General features: G+C 42.6%; 1 protein-coding gene across 1 annotated transcript in view; it reads left to right on the top strand.

Moving 5' to 3' along the window:
• The window catches only part of dock11 (dedicator of cytokinesis 11), a 252,061-nt gene that overhangs the window by 62,056 nt on the left and 169,972 nt on the right, over window positions 1–20,033 (top strand). Inside the window, exons 4-7 of the mRNA XM_048604955.1 lie at window positions 8,081–8,163; window positions 11,476–11,545; window positions 13,561–13,656; window positions 18,702–18,836. Of these exons, the coding sequence (XP_048460912.1) occupies window positions 8,081–8,163; window positions 11,476–11,545; window positions 13,561–13,656; window positions 18,702–18,836 (384 nt within the window). The remainder of the gene's footprint in view (window positions 1–8,080; window positions 8,164–11,475; window positions 11,546–13,560; window positions 13,657–18,701; window positions 18,837–20,033) is intronic.

Below are 20,033 nucleotides of genomic sequence, written 5' to 3'. Positions count from 1 at the left end.
CCCTGACTTCAGCAACTCCTGAACGATCACCACCAGAATCACTTCTGAAGTCTGGGGTGTTCACTGCCATCTATTGAAATGGAATGACAGGATGCCCACACCATTTCTGGTATTGTGATTTGCAAAACCTGCCCACATCAGGTCCTTGGTCCATTGAAAACCTGGCCAAAGGCATAAGAGACTTCAGTATAACATGTGGATGTGAGATAAATATGAGAGGCACTCTCCTATCTCACCCTGTGCCATTCTGTAGTCTTGTCCCTCTCTCTGTTGCCCACACGCTCATATTTATAGCACTTTGCATCCCATTGCAGTTGAACAACACTTGTTTAATAATCGATATTGTAAGAGCTGCTTAGAAGGGATGAGGAAATAGTTGTGGTAGTTCTGAGAGAAACTATGGAACTAGAGTGAGTGTTGTCAGGTAAGAATGGGCAAAAGTGTAGCCAAAGGAGAAAGGAAGATCTTACCTTTTGCGTGGTTTTTCCCATTCTGATTCTTTGCCATAAATGGGATAGTTAATTTCAACGAAGCAGGATTCCACAAAGCAGCAAATAAGATTGATTAGCAAATGATCTCTTTGGTGTTGCTGATTGAGGCACTAGCGCTGGCTAACATGTTTCTGCATAGGGCAAGGAGACCTTGTTTTAATCTACCACGCAAAAGACATCTAACAGCTCAGTACAGCACTGGAGTGACAGCAGGGATGGCATTTTCCAAGTGCACACATTTTACATTAATAATATTCAGATTTTATTTTTGGGAAGCAGAGAATCACAGAAGGGCTACGGTACAGAAGGAGGCCAATTTTCCTATGCTGCCTGTACTGGCTCTCTTTGACCTAGTGCCATTCTCCTGCATTTTCCCAGTAATCCTGTTCATTCTTCCTATGTCAATGATATCCAATGCTCCATTGAGTGCCTTGGTCCAATCTGCCTCCTCCACACTTCCAGGCTGTGTGTTCCAGACCTGAACCACTTACCAAAAAATCATAGAATCCTGACAGTATGGAAACAGGCCATTTGGCCCAATAAGTTCACACCGCCCTTCCGAAGAGCATCCCACCCAAACCCATTCCCCTACCTGTGTATTTCCTATGTCTAACCCACCTAACCTAAACATCCCTGGGCACTATGGGCAATTTAACATAGCCAATCCACCTACCCCGCACATCTTTGGACTGTGGGAGGAAACCGGAGCACCCGGAGGAAATCCGCGCAGATGCGGAGAGAATGTGCAAATTCCACACACAGTCGCCCGAGACTTGAATCAAACCCAGGTCCCTGGTGCTGTGAGGCAGCAGTGCTAACCGCTAACCACCGAGCCACCGTGACAATGATTTTTTTTCCTCACCTCACATTTGCTGCTTTTGCAAAACGTTTTAAATCTGTACCATTTTCTTTTCAATCCTCTTGCAAGCAGGAACAGTTGCTCCCTATCTAAATCTTGCCAGATCCCTCTGGATATGGTTTCAAATTACATCCCAAATTCCTTTGACTTCAGAAAATCCATAGAATCATACTGACAAGCATTGAAATATTTTTGCCGTAATTCTTTCCATGATGCCTTACAAAAATAAAGTATAGATAACATTTTCACAATAATCCATGCTTTGTACAAAACGTATCACCATAACCCCAGTATAGAGATCACCTATCATTAAGTGATATGCCTTTCTCTACATAGTCATGTGGAATATTAACTGTGAATGGAGAGACTATTAAACCATTTCCTGTTCTCTCAGTAAGCTGATGGGCAGTGAGAGTGTCAATAACGAAGTATTTTTATCAATACGTATTTAGTTACCTCTGCAAATTCTATAATTTAACTGATAAATGCTTTGCCCTGTTACTGGAGACCCAGAAAGAATTAGCTTCTGCACAGCATCTTTCACCACCCTTGGGATGACCCAGAGCATTAACTACTCATCCATTACTGTTGTAATGTTGGAAACAATTTGTGCACAGCAAACTCCCAAAAAGCAGCAGAAGACAAATTACTCGGAGATAGCAAGAACTGCTGATGCTGGAGTCAGAGACAGCACAGTGTGGAGCCGGATGAACACAGCAGGCCAGGCAGCATCAGAGGAGCAGGAAAGTTGACGTTTGGGCCTTCTTCCAAAATGGGGAGGGGGAAGGGAGCTGGCAAATAAATAGAGAGAGGAGGGGTGGGGCTGGGGAAGGTAGGTGGGATGTGATAGGTGAGTGCAGGTACGGAGTGGTGGGGATTGGTCAGTGGGATGGGAGGGGCGGATTAGACAGAGATTTGGTTTACTGTGATCCCAGTTGACCCATCTATCCATCTTCGAAAAGTGGCTGGCTAGAGAGAGCAGACAGTTTAACATCCCGTCCAAAGGGCGGCACCTTCAGGAGCACTGCCTTTGTATTGCACTGGGAGTGTCCTCCTGCTGTATATTGCTCAAGTTTAAAGAGTGGGACCTGAAGTCCTAACCTCTTGTTTCAAATACAAGTGTGCTTTGGTGAGCCAAAGTTAGCTATGAACATAAACAACTATTAGAAGCAGATAAGTCTTTGAAGTGGCTGCCAAAATGGCTAATTTCAACTGAAAAGATTAGCTGCTGTTTCACTTTGCGTGAATACTTGGGGAGGGCTGATTTAATAAGGTGCTGATGCAAATTGCAGTTAGAGCCAGAGCTCCTTGGCGTAAAAAGAAGTAAATATTTGAGACACATTTATCGAGTTATTTCTTTGAGGGTTTACCATCTTTAATTCACATGATGTGGAGGTGCCAGTGTTAGACTGGGGTGGGGAAGGTGAGAAATCACATAACACCAGGTTAAATGGCAGCTTCTTTGTCCTCGAAAATCTGAGAGGTTTTTATCCTTAACATTTATAAGGCAAAAGGGAGCTGGATCTATTTCAGACCAATGGGAAAGTGTAGGTCCAATTGGATAGCTTCTTTCAAACAGGCAGTACAGCCACACTGGACCGAATGGTTTCCTTCTGTCCAAAATAATTGATAAAAGCGTTTTATCTTCTGGAACTTGCTCACAACCAGAAAAATTGAATATCCTTTCACCGTTTGCTTTTAAGATTTCTTTGTCAAGAAAATAATCTCTTTTTAAGAACTTTCTTGGATTCTGCCTTGAACTATTTTTCATTCAAATGCCTCATAAGATATCCCTTGAATCACACCTTTAACATGTTTGCTTCTCTGATTCTGGACTCAGTTCTCGTTACTAAAGCTCATTGTGCCTGGTATCATCATGGTGAATCTGTTCTATGTCTTCCCTCTGTCTCGGCCATGCTTCTGAAGATAAGCTGTCCAATAGTCCCTATTTTAACTGGGGGCCAACCAGTGGTTAAACTGGATTCAGCATTACCTCTGTACTTTTGTACTCTGGTCCTGAACAGTACAAGAGCTTTCACTTTCCACATGGTGTTTGTTCAGTTGGCCAAGACATTTGACACAGCAAACCTGGAAGGCCAGGGGAAGGTGCTTGCTCTGACTGGGATCATTCTATGACAATATGATGACCAGTGTGATGCAGAATGATGCCTTATTTATTGTATTTCCTGTCACTAATGAACAAGACTGTATAATTGGCTCTAGTTTTGTTTCCCAACTACATTGCAGCCATGCTCCTGCATGCATGAAAAGATCACAACATACCAATACTCATTGCACTTGAACAGTTGGTCTCTTCAATCTTCAGCAGCTGAAGGCCTGCACAAGGATCAGAGAAAGTGAACTCAGTGGATTGTCAGCAACTATGTTCTCTTGAAATACACTCCAGAGCACATCCGAATGATTCTGGACCACTGTTTTTCAAGCCTCAGAATGCTTCTTTTTTCCAAAGTCTTGAAATGATGGGGATTTTGTCCAAAACAATGCAACTCTGAACTACACTCGGGCCTTCTGCTAACTTGGGAGTGTGATCGAATTTTCTGTTGCCTGGCAAAAGAAAGCTCGCCATTTGTTAGATTGACCCACAGAGTTTGGAGACAGTGTGGTATTTGTCTCAAAATAAAGTTCAAAATTGACCAGACTCCAATTCTGTCATCACTTGCCCGAGGCTGAGCGGCATGGACAAACCACCAGCTCACATCCTGCAACTTGATGCATTACACCTTTGCAGCTTAAGATCTATCATCATCAAATGGCAGGACAAAATCCCTAACAGAAAAGTCTTACAATGTGTTGCATACAAGATACTTACAGCACAGCCTTCAGAGTTTAGCTTTGCTGGGTCCTCTTGAGTGGCTGCTGTGAAGGTTTCCAACATACCAAAGGCAGTATTCTGCAGTGAGTTGAACATGGAAACTCATACTATAGGGTGTACCAAGCTCACATACAAAGGCTTTGAGAGCCAGTCTCCGAACTCTCAAACTGGACCCCACTACATGATGGGGAGAAACAATCCTGGACAAAACCACATTGGAAAGGACAGTCATTGAGCATCCTCAACATTACAGAAGAGTCAGCTCCCTACATGTCGAGTAAGCACAGCGCAAAGCCAGTGCCTTCAGCCATTCCTCAGACAGTAACTTTATTTGTTAATGTTTGCAGATTGTTTTGCAATTCAAGATTTGGTTAACATCACATTGGTGATGGCACTGACCTAAGTGATGAACAACTGGTCTCCTTGGTGAGCAGTCCTTTCTTAAAATGATGGGAAATTCCATCATCTGCTTTATTTATAAACGTAAGCTCTCAAATCATTCCATCGACTTCTCATGTTACTTGTATATACACCTCTGGTCTTGATTTAGCTTTCCATTATTTTGCACATATTTCATCCCAGAATGTTTTCACTTACTTCTCCACATTTTGATTTTATCTGGCATCTATTTGTCCCACCTTATCACCTGTATGTGCTCTCCTAAGGTTGTTTATAGTCTTTTTTGCAGTTAACAATTCTCCCCAGATTTCTCCCATCTGCTGGTTTTGACATTGAGCCAAGCACTGTAAAACCCAGACAGCATTATGCAGGAGCAATTGTCTTTGTATTGACCCATGGGGGATGCTGCTGTTTATATTTCTGACAAAGATTGTGGGTTCAAACCTCAAACGTCGTGTAGATATAGATTTAGATTTTACTGCCACGTGTACTGAAGTACAAAGTACAGCAGTACAGTGAAAAATGTATAATATCGCCACACATGGCACACCTAGGTACAAACACTTATTTACAAAGTAGTAAGAGAAACAGAGTTTAAAAAGTTAAGCATAACCTTCACAGAATAAGTAGAAAAATAAAGAAATAAGGAAATAATTAACACTAACTTAAACTGGAAAAATGAAGGAATAAAGTTAAATGTTCAACAGTTTTTGAGTCCTCTGCTTATCTCGTTCTTCGGGAGACCTCAGCTACCTATTCTCGACCCCAACTCTGCAGATACCAGGGAAGCTCCCTCACCACTCGCTTTTCCCACGTTGGGCCATGATGCCATTGCTGCTGCCACCTCCAATCTCCTCCTAGTGGCTCTGGAACGTGCCCAGGCAGAACCTACTTACATGCTGACCCAAGAGCTGCCAAGAGACAGAGACACTGCGGGCAGAGACACTGTCATGGGCACTTTGCCAGGAAGAAACACCAAGAGAGCAAGAAGAAAAAAAGACAAAGAAATTAAGAAACAACAGAACAGATGAGCTCTGGCTGTATCACCCTAGTCCGCCGCCATCTTGTGATATTGTGTGTAGGAGCCCCAAATTCTTGCTCCTCTGCAGTCCCAAGGGATCAGTGGTAGAGTATTATTTTTAGTGCCGGAGGTGATGCCTCTTAAATGAGATGTGAATGACCTCACAGCAGTACTTTGATAAAAAGCCATTGTCTGGGAGGTTGCTGAATGTGTGAATTGTGGACTGCTGTGTTTTCTACAACAGGGAGTAATATTTGAGCTCGCAATTTCCTGATTCCTTTTGGCATACTACTTCAGTTCCAAAGGACTTTGAGATATGCTGTATGTGACAGGCACGTATAAATGCAAGTCTTTGTTTTCCTTTCTCCTAATCCAAATTGCATCCATTCATCTTTAATTTATATGCGTTGTCTTTTAACTGTTTTCCCATCTATTTCAACATCCTGTATGACACTTCTTCAAATATCCTATTGAAACTCCATGCATGCAAGAGCAACCACGTTTTGTTTACCAATTCACGGCATTGGTTCCTCACAGAATTCAGGAGTCGCCAAGCACAATTTGCTCTTTATAATTTAATTCAACACTGAGCTTCCAAGTGAGTGGATTTTAATCTGCATAAATATTTAGGTTAGTGGAATTGAAGAAAGGACGCAGGAAATATTTGATAATGCAGATTCATAGCACCTTCAAAGTGGAGTTGCCGATAGAATAGTGAAAAAGGTGTTTGTTACGCTTACCTTTATTGGTCAGTGCATTGGGTATAGGAGTTAAAGGTCATGTCCTGTACAATGGCAACATCAGTGAGGCCACTTTTAGAATACTACATTCACTTCTGGACTCTCTGCTGTAGGAAAGATGTTGTTAAGCTTGAAAGGGTGCAGAAAAGATTTACAAGGATGTTGCTGTTGTTGAGAGTTTGAATCCTCAGGAGACGCTGAATAGGATGAGGCTATTTTCCCTGGAGTGTCGGAGGCTGAAGGGTGACCTTAGAGGTTTCTAAAATCATGAGGGGCATAGATAGGGTGAATAGATTAGGTCTTTTCCCCAGGGTAAGGGTGCCCAAAACTAGAGGGTATAGGTTTAAGGTGAGATGGGAACGATTTAAAAGCGACATAAGGGGCAACTTTATCATGTAGGGGGTGGTGCGTGTATGGAATGAGCTGCCAGAAGAAGTGGTGGAGGCTGGTGAAATTGCAACATTTAAAAGACATCTGGATGGGTATATGAATAGGAAGGTTTAGAGGGATATGGGCCAAATGCTGGCAAATGGGACTAGGTCAGATTTGAATACCTGGTCGGCATGGATAAGTTGGAACAAACGGTCGCATTCCGTGCTGTACAGCTCTGTGACCTCTAAGTGATGAGGAGCAGACTGAATAGGTTTCATGTTGGTGCATGAGACAAGTTGGGGTGAATTGGCTTTTTTGTAAGCCAATGCTGATATTGTTGGGGGGCATTTTATCCCAGTTGGCGAGTATGTGGTTCACAACAATCCTGTGGGGTTATCCCATTCTGACTTGGGTCCAGCCTCCTGAGAGTGGAAAACAATGGGGTAAGCCACCACTGCTTAAAAACTGCCAAGTGAAACTGCTCAGGATAAAACATGGGACAGTGGGCCAAGGCTCTGCCTTGAGGCAGAACGTACAACAAAGATTGGTTGAATTGATCGGGTTCTTCACAGATCATGTCAAATCACTTCTGGAGCTGACTACACAAAGTTGCAGAATGCCTTTGGTTTGGAATTGATCTGAATGAATGATTGGAGGACAAAATTGGACTAATAAGTTGTATGATTTGGAAAAAAGTAGCTTTATAGATATCGCGTTACTCTTACAGGAATTGGGGTATTTGATAAGTTTGCTATTGGCTGCTTTCCTGCTTCTTTGATATCATCATCAATATCCTGGGAGTTACGATTGACCAGGAAATGAATGGAACTAGCCATAGCATTACTGTGGTTACAAGAGCTGGTCAGAGTCTGGGAATCCTGCAGTGAGTAACTCACTTCCTGTCTCCCTAGAGCCTGTCCTTTATCGACAAAGCACAAGTCAGGAGTGTGATGGAACACTCCTCACTTTCCTGGATGCTGCAATAATGTCCAAGAAGTTTGACATCCAGTGCAAAGCAACCCACTTGATTGGCACCACATCCAGTGCCTTCAACATTCACTCCCTTCACTACCTAAGCACAGCATGTACCATGTACAAGATTCACTGCAGCAAATCATTGAGGCTCCTCCAAAAGCACCTTCCAAACCCACGACTTCTACCACCGAGAAGGATAAGGGCAGCAGCTATATTGGAAAACCGCTCTCTGCAAGTTCCCTTTCAAGCCACTCACCATCCTGACTTGGAACTGTCACTGTTCCTTCACTGTTGCTGGGTCAAAATCCTGGAGCACCCTCCCTGAAAGCATATCCCACAAATGAATAATAAAATAAATGTTGACCTAATGATCTGGTAATTTATTTGCAGTGCATCAAGACATATAATTCGGACTGGCTGCTGGTAAACTACAAATGTGAAGGCTATGCAGGGGATTTCAGATCACTGCCAAGGTGACACTTTTACTTCAGCTTGTTATAAATAAACACTTTCAGAAGAATCCAAGCTACAGCCCTGAGCTCTGACATGCTGCTCGAGCCTCCTTTGCCATTCAATAGTATCGTGGCTGATCTGTGGTCTAACTTCGTATGCCAGCCTTGGGTCCATATCCCTTGATACTCTTGTTTAATAAAAATTTGTCTATCTCAGATTGAAATTTAACAATTGATTTAGCATCAACTGCCATTTGAGGAAGACAGTTCCAAACCTCCGCTACTCTTTACATGTAGAAATTCTTTCTAACATCTATCCTGATTGCCCCTAATTCTGAGATTATGCCCCAGTTCTAGAATCTTCAACCAGTGGAAATAGTTTATCTTTATCTATTTGGTATTTTCGTATTAATATCCAGAAGACCTTAATTAGATCTCCCCTTAACCTTTGAAATTCTAGAGAAAAAGGCCTAATTTGTCTAATCTCTCCACATAACTTTACCCTTAAAGTCCAGGTATCATCCTTGTAAGCCTGTGTTGAACTCCCTCCAGAGCCAAAACATCCTTTGTTGCTTCTGTCTCTGGTTATAGGCTGTCCGCTAATATTAACTACAAACCCTTGGTTCCCCATGGTTTGAAATAATCATCGAATCCTTACCGTGCGAAAAGAGGCCATTTGGCTCACTGAGAACACACCCACCCAGTCACCCATCTTATCTCCTGGAACCCTGCTTGTCCGAAGGCTAATTCCCTATCCTGTACATCCCTGGACGCTATGGGCAATTTAACATCGCCAATCACCTAACCTGCGCATCTTTGAACTATGGGAAGAAACGAGACAACCCCAAGGAAACCCACGTAGACACGGGAAGGATGTGGAAGCTCCATACAGACAGTTAACCGAGGATGGAATCGAACCCGGGTAACTGGCACTGTGAGGCAGTGATGCTAACCATTGTGCTGTCATGCCATTCTTGAACCACTATTCACAAATTAGGATATTTGACATTTTGTGATTGAAGTCGTTAATGAATATTGTCAATAATTGAGGCCTCACCAGTTATAACATGCCAATTTGAGTAATTACCCATTATTCTAACTTTCTGTTTCCTGCCACTAAACCAATTTCTAATCCATATCAATAATTTGCCGTCCATTTCATGGGCTTTCCCTTAGCTAATGGTCTCTTATGCAGGACTTTAATAAAAGCCTTCTGCAAATCCATATAAACAACATCCATCAACGTACCTCTGTCCACTACCGTTGCCACCTCTTCAAAAAAACTCTGAGGCTTGCATGACCTACTCTTCATGAACTCATGCTGACTCTCCATGATCAACTGAAATTTTTTGAGGTGATCAGTTACCCTATCCTTGATTATAAACTCCAACAATTTCCTTACTGCAGATGTCGGGCTAACTGGACTGTAATTGCCTGGTTTTCCTCTGTCTCCCTTCTTAAAGAGTGGAGGGACGTGAGTAACTTTCCAATCCAGAGGAACACCACCTGAATCAGGGAAACCGGAACTGAATTCAGGGAATTCTGCTAATACTCTAACCATAATGTTTCAATGTGCTCTCCTCCCTCTTTTAACACACGTGGATGGAAACCATCAAGTCCTGGGGATTTATCACTCTTCTGTTCCATTAATTTCCCCACTGTTGAGGATTTATTTCAGCTAATTTTATGATTCTCTGTTAACTTTGGTACTGCTGGCAAGCTACCTTCCTTTTCTGCTGTGAATATTGAAGCAAAATATTCCCCATGGCTATTGGCAATAATCCCACTCTCGGCCTTCTGTGGGCCAATAGCACTCTTAACCAGTCCATTTCCCTTGTATAACTATTAAATCTCTTATTGTCTTTAGTAGACCTTGCAAGTTTCCTGTCATTTCAGCCGCTCTTATAAGCCGTTTTGTGGCTCTTCCTTGACCTTTGTATTTGTCCCATTCTGTGAAAGGCTTTTTATGTTTCATCAAACCTCTTATGGAAAATACTCACTTCAAAGAAGTTGTTATTGCAGAATTTAAGATTGTAAAGCTGTAGGATGTAGGATCAGAAGTAGATCGTTCAGCCCATAAAATTTTCTCTGCCTTTCAATGAGACCGTAGCTAATCTGATAATCCTCAACTCCACTTTTCCACCTTTTCCGCATAACCCTTGACTCCCTTCCTGATTAGAAATATGTTGATATCAACCTTGAGTATACTCAATGACCCAAAATTTCACAGATTCACTGCCCACTGAGAGAACTTAGTGGCCACTTTGAAGCCTAGTGAAGAGGCTCCCTGGCATGTGGCCGACTGGTTGATCAGCTCAGTTGTTGTGTCTTTAGTGATATTTAAGTGGAAGTTGCTCAGTTCCTGTGGCCTGAGTAGAAGAAAACTAAGCGTAGAGACTGTGTTGCATAACAAATGCTCAATTCTTGTTATTCCAAGTTGGCCTGACCAACAGAAAAGTCTGCTTCCATCACATGTTCATAAACATTCCCCATGATATTGCTCTCCTGATGTTGCACTATTATGTAGCGCAGAGTCCCAGAATCATAGAAGAAATATAAAAGGCCATTTAGTCTGTTGTGTTTGCACCAGCCTTTTGAATGAGCATTATGACCCAATGCGATTCTCTTGCTTTCTCCCCACACCCTGAATATTTTTTCTAAATAAGTAATTGTATGGAATGCCTCAGTTGAACCTGCCGCTACTATGTTTTCAGGCATTGAGTTCCAGACCCTGACTACTCGCTGTGTGAAAATTCATTTTCTCATATCACATTTGCTTCTTTTGCACATTATCTGAAATCTCCGTCCCCTTGTTCCTGATCCTTTGTGATGGGACAGTTTTTCCCTGTCTACTCTGTGCATTACACACAGGTTCCAGACAATGTATAGTTTGGCCATTGCCAGTAGTGGGGCCTGTCCAGTTAACAGATTCTTAATCTGAGCTTAATTGGACGGCAGCCCTTCTTTACCAGCTTTTGAGGTTAATTGGAGTTGCTTTTAAGTGATTGCTAAGGAATGTCAACTCTTTCCCTATGCTTCTGTTTTTGGGGTGTGTGCTGAGGGGAAAAAATAGCTGCATCTCTGTAACAACATGTAATGTGCAATAAAATGGAAAAGACAAAGTCCACTTAATATCCAGTCTGTTTGTGCTCTCTCCCACCTTAATTGATTGAGTTGTAATTTGAATATAAAGTGACATAGAGGTAAAGAGAGGGGAGTCCCTGACATTTTTCCACAATAGGATTTAATCCTCTGATGTAATTTTGCTGTACTCTCAAATCATTTCTGTCTCTCTAAGCAAGATTGCTGTGCTTCTTTTTTTGTTCGTTGTAGCAAGGGGCATCAGCCAGACAAGTTGCCCATGCAGCTTTATGAAGTTGATGAAGATGTGGATAAAGATGAGGTAGGTGATCTCACTTTCAGTGCTAAACATGTCAATCTTTATGTTCAGTGATGAGCTGTTTGTTGTAAGGATACAATAAAGTTTGTCTTGCATAGAGTGCAGAGTTAATGAAGGTAGCACATCACAGTATCCTGTTAACTCTCTATAATGTGTGACAACTTGTGTATGTGCAGCCCCCATGGGAGTGGAGGTTGGAATAGCCATGGCTGGAGAACTAGGCCAGGGCGTGGTTTCAGAAGAGGGAGCAGTGTTGTGGCTGAGAGAGAATAAGAAGATGAGGAATGCTGGAAAAAGATTAGAAATACACTTGATGGTCATTGGAGTGAAGTACAATGTAGTCAGGTGTATGAAGGGAAGCATCTTTCTGTTTCCCTATTTTTATCTTTTGATTTCGGCTCTCTCCTTGGAGTTTCTATGCACATCTGCTGCCATCCCCCACGCAAAAATATGGTGAGGCTACCTCTTCCATCATTGCATGGTCAACTCTTCCTTTCTATCTAACTATGTTGAACTGAATTCACTGTCGGCTGAACACATTGCTTCATCCAGCTGATTTCCTCTTCTTACCGAGTGCTCCTTTGTCCCTGATTTTACATTTCTCCTGATTGCCGGAGCCAAGGATAGCAAATGGCCCTTTCAAAGGTACCAATTGTGCCTTTGCAACTTTAGATTCTATATCACATTGATGTCCTTTTCCAAAGGTGGAAAATTACATCACCCTAGTTTTATGTTGATGTGCACTGCACTATTCATCTGTATCTCACAACACTATAAATTCAGGAGCAGAATTAGGCCATTTAGCCCATCGAGTCTGCTCCACCATTCAATGAGATCATGGCTGATTTGATAACCTTCAGCTTCATATTCATGCCTTTTCGCCATAAACCCTTGATTCCCTTACAGGTTAGAAATCTGTCTGTCTCAGCTTTAAGCATACTCCATGACCCAGAATCCCACAGATTCACTGCCCTTTCAGAGAAGAAATTTCCTCATCTCTGTCTTAAACAAGTGACTCCTTACTCTGAGACTCTCCCTCACAACAGGAAACAATCTCTCCTCCTATAGCTTGCCAAGCCCTCTAAGAATCTTCCATTTCCATAAGGTTGTTTCTCATTCATCTGAACTTGAGTGAGTAAGGACCCAACCTACTAAAGATCTCCCCATAGTAAAATACCCCTAAATCAACCTAGTGAACCTCCTCTGGATTGCTTCTAATGCCAGCATGTAATTCTGGGCCCCAGAGCCATTCACGGTATTCTGGCTGTGGTCTGACTGGTACCTTCTATAATTTTAGTAACCCCTCCCTTGTTTTGTAATAAAGGCCAACAGTCCGTTTGCCTTCCAATAAACCCACTGAACTTGGAAGCTTGCCTCTGTGATTCATCCATGCCCAAATCCCACTGTTCTGTTGCTTTCTGCAGTCTTTTCTCACTTAGAAAACATTGACTGGTCTTCCTGCCAAAGTGCATGACCTCTCAGTTTACCACATTATATTCCATCTGCCAAATGTTGCTTATTTTTGTTTTAAATAATTCCCATGCAGTGCCACCACATCCTTTTGCTTCGTAAGCCTATCTTATCTCCCTTCCTAAGCCCTCTGCCCCGCCTATTTCAAATGAGTACAGTGAAAATCCAGAGGTTGCCAGTTATGTATCTTAGATACAAAGGTACCTCGGTACAGATTCTTAAGTACAAATTCTTGGGGGAAAGAAATTAGAAAAATAAAGAAATAAATAATCCAGCATTACAGATCATAGGAATATTTTAGAAAATAAGAGAAATATAAAGTTCAGAACAACAGTCCTTCTAACCCAGTCCATGCAGCTTCTAACCTCTAGTCTGTGCTGCAGGTGAATGGAACTAGTTCAGTTTAGGATACCTGGTTGGCATGAATAAGTTGGGTCCATGCTGTATGACTCAATGACTGAGGCTCCTTGAGGCATGGAGTTCTCAGTGTGACACTGGCTATGTAAATACACTGGGCTTTTTGTTTATGCCTAATGCTTTTCTTGCAGGATGCTGCGTCGATTTGCTCACAGAAAGGAGGAAATATTAAGGAAGGCTGGCTGTACAAAGCCAACATGAACAGCACTATCAGTGTTACAATGAGGGTAAGTTGGTGGGACAGACGTGAGACCAGACATAAATGATGCAGAACAGAAACTGTTTCAAACTCCCCCACTCGGCAGGCACGCAACAAAGTCTCTCTCCTCTGTGGGTGTGGGTGGGAATGGTTTGTGTGATACAGTTTCTGATTTCACCCTCTTGCCAAAGATCGGATTGTGCCAGTGACCAGCGGCACATGTGACTAACTTCACTGCCACAGTCGGTGAAATGTTTATGTCTGAAAGCCACTTAAATATTGCAACCTCAATATTTCACAAAATGAACTGATTCAAAAGAAGAAATGAGTTTAATCTAGAATAAGCATGTATTTAATAGAAGGGTGTGGGCTGTGGAAATTGTGGGCCATTTGTTCATTAATAAGCAGTAAACTTTAGTGCTTGATGATGTAGCCTTTGTCTGACAAGGCCTTTAACAGTGGGTTTGTGTCCCCCTCCCCGATACAGACTGGGGGTATGTCTGTCTGTCTATCAATACACCCATTTCTGTAGGTTTAACTGAACTGCTACTGCTCGAACTTGAATGCCTAGAGACTTGAGGGAAGCAAACGGGTTTGGATCAGTTCAGAGGTTATAGCATTTATGCGACACAGAAGGAGATCCTTCAGCCTATCTTGTCTATGCTGGTTGTCAAGCACCTATGTAATTTAGTTCCGTTTTCCAGCACTTGGCCCATAGCCCTCATGCTGTGGCATTTTAAATGTTCATCTAAATGGATCTTAAATATCTTGATGGTTTCTGCCTCTCCCACTCTTACAGGTGGGTGAGTTCCAGGTTCCCAACACCCTCTGGGTGTAAAGGCTCTTCCTTAAAATCCTGCCTCCTTGCACTAAATCTGTAGCCCCTAGATATTGATCCCTCCACAAAAGGGGAAAAGTTTCTACCATCTATCTTATCTACACCTCTCATAATTTTGAAGACCTCAATCAGAACCAACCCCCTCCCCACTGCTCTCAGGAAAATGACCACTGGCTAGCCCGCCTCACTTCATCACTGAAAATCATTTCAGCCCAGGCAACACTTTGTGAATCTCTCCTGCACCCCCTCTAGTCCATCACATCCTTCCTATAGTGTGGTGTCCAGAAATGCACACAATACTCCAGCTGTGGCCTAACTAATGTTATATATAGCTCCCTCATAGCCTCTCTGCTTTTGTAATCAGTCTCAATTAATAAAGGCAAGTGTTTCATATGGCTTTTTAACCAACTTTTCAACCTGTCCTATTGCCTTCAAGGATCTGTGGACATGCACACATTTGATCATCTGCACTTCCTAGGGTCCTACCATTCATCGTGTACCTCCTTTTGTCCCCCCAATATGCAACATCTCACAATTTTCAGGCTTAAATTCCATTTGCCACTGTTCAGTCATCCTAGAAGTGTACAGAATGTGCAGGATTGGCTTACAAAAAAGTAGGAAAATGAAAAGGGGACATGAAGAAACAGTGGCAATATAAAATACAGGAAAATCTAATGGCATTTTATAAGTATATTAGGAAGAAAAGGATAACCAGGGAAAGAGAAGGGCCCATTCAAGACCAAAGTGGCAAACTGTGTGAGGAGGGGAAGACATTGGTGAGATTACAATGTCGGGATTTGTATATCAGTGATATACTCGAACAAGTTACATTCGAGAGGGAGAGGGGTATCAGTGGTTTAAGCTGATTTATAATTGGCTAAATCTTCAGGCCCAGATGAGATGTATCCCTGGCTGCTGTGTGAGAAGATTGCAGGGACCCTGATGTTAACCTTCAAATAATAACACTATAGAGGTCCTTCTTACCCAGAGGAACTCTCTCTCTCACTGTTTTCTAATACATTAAAGCTCTTCTCAAGTGAGTTGCATTCTGAGGCATTCGTCACTACCATCTTGCTTGCTTCCCTCTTACTAGTGGTCATTCCCCATTACCCTCTCTGACTGTACTTCCTGTGGGGTGGCCACAGCTAAAAACTTGCTGTTTGCATAATTCTGAGCCTCATGACCCACAGCTGTATCTCCAGTGATGCTGAAATTCCAAAACCTGGTGCTCAAGCTGATTAAACCAGTGGCACTTCTGTAGATGTGATCATCCAGACTGCAAAGACTTACCTCATAACTACAGGCTGTGCTACACACAGGACTGAGCTCCCTTGCCATAACTTCATTTATATTTTGGTTAAGAGTAATTTAATTTAAGTAGAAAAATTGCTTATACAAGAAAAATTCTGAACTGTAGAGTAGTAGAAAGCAGTTTCTTTTTGTCCATACCGACAAGTTATTTCTCTCCAGTGTCCACAAATTCTTTCTTCCCCTGTTCTAGTTTAGAAGTTTAAATTTTCAAGTTTACTAGAGTCTCTAGCTGCAACTCCTCAACAATTGATCATCTCAGGACTTTACTGTGATGTCAATGCAGCACTCATTCCAAACTCAGCCAAGTAGCTCAGAGCAGTGCTCTCTCGCCAGTTCGACTCCTCTCTCCCCCCTGAAAGGAAGTGACTTTAAGCAAAATGCCAAATTGCTTGGCAAGCAGTCTGAGATTTTCCAAAAGATTAACCCCTTAAACTTAACACTCTTCCCTCTCCTTTCACCAAACTCAGTGTTTGCAGCGTACTCCCTCACAGCCTGTCATGGGTCTTCACATCTCCGACTAATCGAGTCAGTGGCAGAAAAGGGTCGGATTTATATTTGATTAAACTTAGAAAATCATAGAATGTCTACAGTGTGCAAGCAGGCCATTTGGCCCATTGATTCCACACCAACCTTCCGAAGAGTATCCCACCCAGACACACCCCCTGTACCACATTCTTGTGAGCCTGCATTTCCCATAAACTAACCTGCACATCCCCAGACCCAATGGGCAATTTAGCACGGCCAATCCATCTAACCTGCACATCTTTGTGACTGTGGGAGGAAACTGGAGCACCTGGAGGAAACCCATGCAGACACAGGGAGAACGTGCAAACACCATGCAGGCAGTCACCCAAGGCTGGAATCAAACCTGGGCCCCTGGTGCTGTAAGGCAGTAGTGCTAACCACTATGCCACCGAGTGGCTGCAAGAGCAGCAACTTTGATTTCTGGGGCACTGTTATTTAACTTTAAGAAGAACGGTCAGCAACAGCTCGGGTGGGGATAAAGGGAGGCAGAGAGTTAGGACGAATAACTGAAGATGCAGCCTATGAGAAAGGATCATGAAGCGAGGGGGCTAATACAGTAGGCTGACTGGCAGATAGCAGGACTTAGCAATCAGCAACGCAGAACAGCAATCAACCATTGCTCCCCCATTGATTCTGGTTACTGATCTACAGGCATTGTCCTTGATTACTTACTGCTGGATATAGATACAAAGCACACTAAATACACACTACAGAAGCTGAGCTGTGATAAGCATGAATGCAGATAACTTGTAGCTCCAGAGTAATTTGAAACTCTTGTAAATTAAACTGCTTCATGTTTAGAATCTAGTGACAACTCTACATTGCTGTGAGATGTAGAAAATATACAACAGTGAAAAGGGACAAAGCTGCTACTGGCAAAAGATGCACACGCCCACAGAGAGAGATGGGCACACACAGTCAGAAACACATACACACACAAACATACATAGGCAGACACAGCAATACAGACATGTGCAAAGAGAGGGACACACACTCTGTGTGCATAGGCAGGTATGCATGTGCTGTAGTCCTAAGTGAGGCTGGTAAATGATACAAGTGAACTGAAGAGAGGATGATAGCTCTGCAGCTAAAAGATTAAATTCTTGAACTGTTCCCTTGGTTGTTTTTTTTTAAACATTCCATGCACATTTTTCAGAGCATTCTCACTGAATTTCCTGCTATCTATGTTTGAGATTGTTCAACGCTGGCAAAACCACCATTTATTTTGCAAGGAGAGGTGAATATCTCCCACATGAATGTGCGACAGGAGTGACAGATAAGACAGACTGAATAAACATGGTAGTTACAGTTTTCCTTCCATAAAGGTCATTAATACATCAGCCTTTTAATGAAAATTCAACAGTTTCCTGGTCACTTCCACTGCTCCTGGACTTTTTTTTCCTTGCTGATTTAACTAGATTACCAGTGCAGTCAGGTAATTACTTTGCTACTGTATCTTAACCAAGGAAAGTAATATTTGGGCACATGAATGTAAATTCTTTCTTGGCCAGTTTTATCTGGGCTGCTGTGAGTGAAATTTGAACTTGTTGTTCATGAACCTATGGATTGCAGAGTCATTGGAGAACAGAAGAAGGCCTTTTGGTCTATCATGTCCATACCAGTTCTCTGGAAAAGAGTCTGCCCTATTCCCGTGCTCTATCTAAAATGTTGAATGTACCTTTGAGAGATCTACCTCTGACCTGTGCCCAGGAAGAGCAATGTCCTCTAGCTGACCGATACGGTGATGTCACCCCAGAGGATATTTTTTCCCCCAAGTTGCTTACAATGAATGAAATAAAGTGTTGGTCAATCACCAAATATAAAAGAAAGATAATCAGGAAATTCAACAACTAGTTCTAGACTCCCATCATGAATTCCAGTCTCCTGCAGAGTCTGGGGAACTCAGTTTGTAAATCTTATCTGCGATACTGGTGTTAGAATCTGACAGAGGGAGCAGGGAGAAAAAGGACAGGAAGTTGACTGACTTACTGACTGAACAAACATTCAACTTTGATTTAAATATTTGACATCTTCACAAGCAGAGAGCATGTGCATGATGCCATCAGAGAGTGACATGCACTGAGTTAGTCTTTTTTCGGTCCCAGAGGATTAGATTAGAGGGCCACAAAATGCAAGGATATAGACCCATGCTTCTTAATATTTTCTGTCAGTTTAGCTGTAACTATTGTACCTCAGTCATAATGATCTCTAACCTGGGATCTGGAGTCTCTGGCAGGAGTTATAGTGCTGAGCCAGACTGTAGCAGAGAGTTTCAGTTGATACAACACGGGCATTTTATTCGGAAAGCCCATCAAATTTGTCTGCATGAGTTATTGAGAGCAGTAGAGGTGTGAATGTTCCCACAGAATTCGACATTCAACGAATGTTTCCTTTTCCAGGTGTTCAAGAGGCGATTCTGTTACCTGACTCAACTTTCAGATGGCTCATACATCCTCTATTTTTGTAAAGACGAGAAGGTCTGTAAGGAGTCCAAAGGATCCATATTCTTGGACTCTTGCATCGATGTTGTGCAGGTACAACACACACACGTGTGCTGGTTAGTTTCTGAATCTATGGAACAGAGGAAAATGAAACACTCGGGGTCCTCACCTACATTAGGTCAAAATTAAATCACTGAAAACCTTTATCCATCTCCATTGTCTCCTGGTTTAAGGGTCCAGACAGCAAGAATGTGTAACACTTGGGTTTCCCTTTGCTATGTTCTATTGCCGTGATTCAGAACTAGGATCTTGGAGATTAATATTACAATTACATCATTATATCCAATAGTTACGTCTGATTTAAAAGGGATTGCAGCCCCTGATAATTCGCCCACCAGAGGGAATCCATTTAAGTCATTGCATAACAATCCCTGTAAATCCCTTAGTAAAGGTCACACACTAATCTTCTAAACTCAAGGGAGTACAAGCTATATTTGTGCAAATTATACTTACAGATTAACGTCCCAAGTCCCAGTTACCATTCTGGTGAATCTGTCTTATATCCCTATTCGAGGTCAATATGAACACCACCACAGATGCAGTACTGGGAACTGAGTGCAGTGCTACAGCCTGCCGAGTGGCAAGTAACTTTTGCGCCATGCAAATGCCAGGCAATGACCATCACCAATAAGAGACAATCTGACACACCCCCTTGACATCCAATGGTGTTACCATCACTGAATTCCCCACAATTAACATTCTAGGGGTTATCATTGACCAGAAATTCAACTGATTCACCACATAAACACAGTGGCAACAAGAACAGGTCAGAGCCTAGGAATACTGCAGCGAGTAACTCACTTCCTGACTCCCCAAAGCCTGTCCACCGTCGACAAGGCATAAGTCAGGAGTGTGATGGAATACTCTCCACTTGCCTGGTGGGTGCAACTCCAATAACACTCATGAAGCTTGACACCATCCAGGTCAAAGCAGCTGCTTAATTGGCACAACATTCACAAGCATCCACTCCCTCCACCACCGACGCTCAGTAGCAGCCGTGTGTGCCATCGTCAAGATGCATGTAAAAATTCACCAAAGATCCTCAGACAGCCCCTTCCAAACCCACGACCACTTCCATCTAGAAGGACAAGAGCAGCAAATACATGGGAACACCAGCACCTGCAAGTTCACCCCCCTCAAGTCACTCACCATCCTGACTTGAAAATATATCACCGTTCCTCCACTGTCGCTGGATCAAAATCTTGGAATTCTCTTCCTAATGGCATTTGG

The sequence above is a fragment of the Rhincodon typus genome, chromosome 14 (genome assembly GCF_021869965.1).
Source record: "Rhincodon typus isolate 14 chromosome 14, sRhiTyp1.1, whole genome shotgun sequence".
NCBI lineage: Eukaryota > Metazoa > Chordata > Chondrichthyes > Orectolobiformes > Rhincodontidae > Rhincodon > Rhincodon typus.
The sequence above is the reverse complement of the archived record's forward strand: the minus strand, read 5'-3'. Positions and strand labels throughout refer to the sequence as shown.